This window comes from Sorghum bicolor, chromosome 4 (assembly GCF_000003195.3).
Source record: "Sorghum bicolor cultivar BTx623 chromosome 4, Sorghum_bicolor_NCBIv3, whole genome shotgun sequence".
Taxonomy (NCBI): Eukaryota; Viridiplantae; Streptophyta; class Magnoliopsida; order Poales; family Poaceae; genus Sorghum; species Sorghum bicolor.
Window position 1 is genome coordinate 3903561 of NC_012873.2, and position 4176 is coordinate 3907736.

The following is a 4176-nucleotide window of genomic DNA, read 5'->3' on the forward strand; positions in this document are numbered from 1 at the left end:
GGATGAAGCGGTGGAGGCGGTTCACGAGCTTGCCACTGCACTGGTGGCGGTGGAGGCGGAGGCGGAGGCGGAGGAGGTCGGAACTCCAATCGCTGGATCCGCGCCGCCGTGTCGTCGATCCGTGCCGTGGAGTCCGTGGTCCTCTTGAGCAGCGTCTCCATGGACTCTTGCGCGGTGGTGCGCCAGGCTTCCAGCGAACTCAACTTGTCCAGGGAGGTGGACATCATCTCTTGAAAGCCGGCGAACTGCTTCGCCATCTCTTGCATCGTCGTCTTCAGGTCATCGACCGAAGCCGCCATCTCGACCTGGTACTTCGGGGGATTACGCTTCTTCGGCGCCAGGGAATCGATTTGGGAAAAAAAAAATTCCCCAAATCAATCGGCTCCGATTACCAAATGTTATGCTCTAAGATAGCTGAAGAGGAATTGAGACTGGGATAAGCACGAATTGAGGAAGAACAGAAGGAACACGGCGGGACTCCGTGGGTTGGAACTCGACCACGACGGTTACGAGTTTGTTACAGGGGGAAAGGTTTCTGTTCTTCGATATCTCTACAACCCGGCAAGCACAGCTTATATACGCTGTCCGCCTTACAACGCCACTCACATACTCAGCCCAGCATAGACGAAAACCGTACACGGCCCATAGGCCCAATACCCTAACATCGGAGGCGGCGGCGGCTTCGAGCCCTAGCAGCGCGTCGCCCGCGGCGTTGAAGACGAAGACTCGGCGAACACAATGCCCTCGCTCTTAGGCGCTGCCACGCGCCTCCTCCTCGTCTTGGCCCTCAGTGCCGCTGGCGAGACCGTGCACCACTACCAAGCCTCGCAGTCAGCCGCGCTGCTAGCGTGGAAGAGGAGTCTCGGCGACCCTGTAGCACTCTCCACCTGGACAGAGACCTCCAGGGCGTGCGACGCATGGCGTGGCGTCACCTGCGACGCGGCCGGCCACGTCACGTCAATTCGACTTGGGAATGTCGGCCTCAATGGCGGCCTAGCGCTCGACCTCGCAGCCTTCCCGGCACTGGCGGCTGTTGACCTTCACGGGAACAACCTTGGTGGCGCCATACCGCCGGAGTTCGTGCGTGGGAGAAGTGGCATCAGCTACCTCGACCTCTCTGGCAATGCGTTCACAGGGCCGATACCAGATGCGTTGCCAAAGAGTCTGAAGCACCTCAACCTGACCGGCAACGCGTTCACGGGGCCCATACCGGTGTCACTGGCGAGGATGGCACTCCAGGATCTGCATATAGGCTTCAACAACATCAGCGGCGGCGTCCCCGAGTTCTTGGGCTCGATGTTGCAGCTCAAGTCGCTGGTGCTTGGCTCGAACCCCCTTGGAGGGTGGCTCCCCTCTGCTCTCGGCAGGCTCTGCATGCTGCAGCACCTTGATATCAAGAGTGCTGGGCTCGTGGGCACTGTACCACGGGAGCTTGGCAATCTTAGGCTGCTCAGGTTACTGGATCTTTCCGGGAACAAGCTTTCCGGGGCCTTATCACCGTCGCTTGCCGGAATGAAGAAGATGCAGGAGTTCGGTATTTCATCAAACATGCTCACTGGTGATATCCCGGGGCTTCTGTTTGCGAGCTGGCCCGATCTGATCTCATTCCAAGTCCAATACAATTTGTTCACCGGCAACATCCCACCTGAGGTCGGAAAGGCAAAGGACCTGAAGATTGCTTACCTATTTGGCAATAATTTCAGCGGGTTTATCCCACAGGAATTTGGCGAGTTGGAGCAGCTGCGAGAATTGGATCTATCGGAGAACTCACTCACGGGGCCGATCCCCAGTTCATTTGGCCAACTAAAGAAACTAACAAGCCTGATGCTCCCCGCCAACACACTCACTGGTATGATCCCGCCAGAGATCGGAAACATGTCCGCGCTGCGGACCTTCGACGTGAATACAAACCAACTTGAAGGCGAGCTGCCAGCCAGCATATGCTCCCTGAGGAACCTGCAGTACCTCAAACTGTTCAACAACAAGTTGAATGGCACTCTCCCGCCGGACCTTGGTGCAGGGTTGCACTTGGTCGTAGCCATCTTCGCCAACAACAGTTTTTCTGGCGAGCTGCCCCGGAGCCTCTGCGATGGATTCGCGCTGCATAACCTCACTGCAGAACATAACAATTTCACTGGAAAGCTGCCGCCTTGCCTGAAGAACTGCACCAAGCTGTGCCGGGTGCAACTAGAGGGGAACCACTTCAACGGAGACATCTCGGAGGTGTTTGGGGTCCATACCAGCTTGAAATACCTTGACCTGTCCGGTAACCATTTCACCGGCCAGTTGACAGATGATTGGGGCCTTTGCACTTCTATGGAACAATTGCGCATCGACGGAAATAATTTATCGGGCAGCATCCCGGCTTCGTTCGGGAAGATGCAGGACCTCAAGGACCTTAGCTTGGCTGGGAATAGACTGACCGGAACAATTCCAACGGAATTGAGTCATTTGAACTTATTCAGCCTCAATTTGAGTGGCAATTCATTTTCGGGGCCAATTCCTGTGGGCAACAACTCCAATATGGAAAAACTTGATCTGTCCAGTAACAGGTTCACGGGGACAGTGCCAGAGGGAATTGGGCAGCTCATATCACTAATGTTGCTGGATCTTAGCAAAAACTATCTTTCTGGTCCAATAACAGCTGATATTGGGAATCTTGTGCACCTTCAAATCCTCCTTGATCTTAGCTGCAACTCGCTAGCGGGAGACATCCCGGCAACTTTTAGCAAGCTCACCAGTCTGCAAAAGCTCAATCTGTCACACAACAAGCTTGTTGGTTCGATTCCATCGGGCTTGTTTCACCTTTGGAGTCTGGACACCTTTGACTATTCTTACAACCAGCTGGATTGTCAAATATCTTCTGGAAAGGCTCTCAAGCAAATCATACCGCCTTGCAATCAAAGTTCCAGCAGGCCCTCTTCATGGCACCACAAGAAAAAAAGAGAACTTATTGCAGCAGGTTTCTTAGGATTTGAGGTAGTCTTGTTTGCAGTCCTTGTTGGTTGTCTTGTGTATTACTGGATAAGTTATTGCAAGGAGAAAGCACCTGCAAAACTGGAAGAAGCTGGACAGAAACCACCTGATTACCTGTAAAGCCATATATAAATAAGGCCATAGGGTTAAGTTACTTATAACAAGGGAATCACCTGATTATCGATTTTGAGGTTAAAGGGTTTATTGCATTTTGAGGTTTATTACTGGAATCTGTTGTTGAATCTTTTTTTAAACGAATAAACTGGGACTTCATTACCCACGAAACTCAAGCATTTCACCAGAGAAAATTATAATTTACAATAATAGATGCTGGTATTGGATGGAGCATTTCTGGAGGTAGGTGGCCATGTGGAACTTTTTTTCCTGCATTAGAACTGAAGCTGTTGAAGCATCCGCTTCAGGTTGGTGGCACCCAGGAGGCAGAGGAATGAACTGATATCCGATAATCAGTGCTCGCTCATGATGGAGAGATATCCCTGTATTTGCTAATATAGTTTTGCAGCAAGCTTCCTTTAAGTTCCGAGTGAATTTCTTATGTTTTCTCCCTGACATATGCTGACTGATGACATGTTGCTTTTGTTTACGATCAACTTACACCTGTATATGTTGACCTTTGGGAAAGTTTGCTAGAGGCATGCTTTAATTGTGGCGAGAAAGGCCATATAGCTGCAGACTGTCCAGTGGAAGAGGAAGAAATCTTGCTTCTTTTGCAGATTGTTTAAGAATGATGTGAAACAGGACACGCAGGTTGGTCTCTCTACTTATTAGGGAGGGATCTTCACTCAATGACATAGGTATGAAATTTGTCCGCAATGCCACACTTACCATGTTTTTTCATTGTTTCAGTCATATGACCATCTCCATGCTGTCTTTGTTTTCTTCTCTGTATTTGTTGGGATTGGTGGAGCAGCATGGACAGAAGGCGAGGGTGTTGCCTGTTGATACACAGCCTGGGTTGTTGAGGTGCAAAGTATCCTTGCAGTTGAAATTTGTGATGAAATGCAGGACCATATGAGGGTTACTGTAACGATATGTTACTGGTTGCTATTGCTTGTTTCCCTGAACTGCAGATGGAAGGGCTGGTTGTTGAGATGAGTCAAACATCGTGCCATGATATGATATAACAGTACTGTGAATATATCATGAACTAGTTCCAGTACTCCAACTTGCAGAAATAGA

The 4176-nt window shown here is 50.6% G+C and overlaps 1 protein-coding gene across 1 annotated transcript; it reads left to right on the forward strand.

Annotated features, from left to right (window-relative positions):
* Positions 739-3173, forward strand: LOC8074663 (probable leucine-rich repeat receptor-like protein kinase At1g35710). The gene has a single exon (XM_002451531.2). It carries the CDS (start codon positions 739-741, stop codon positions 3094-3096), a length of 2358 nt encoding a protein of 785 aa, XP_002451576.1. The 3' UTR covers positions 3097-3173.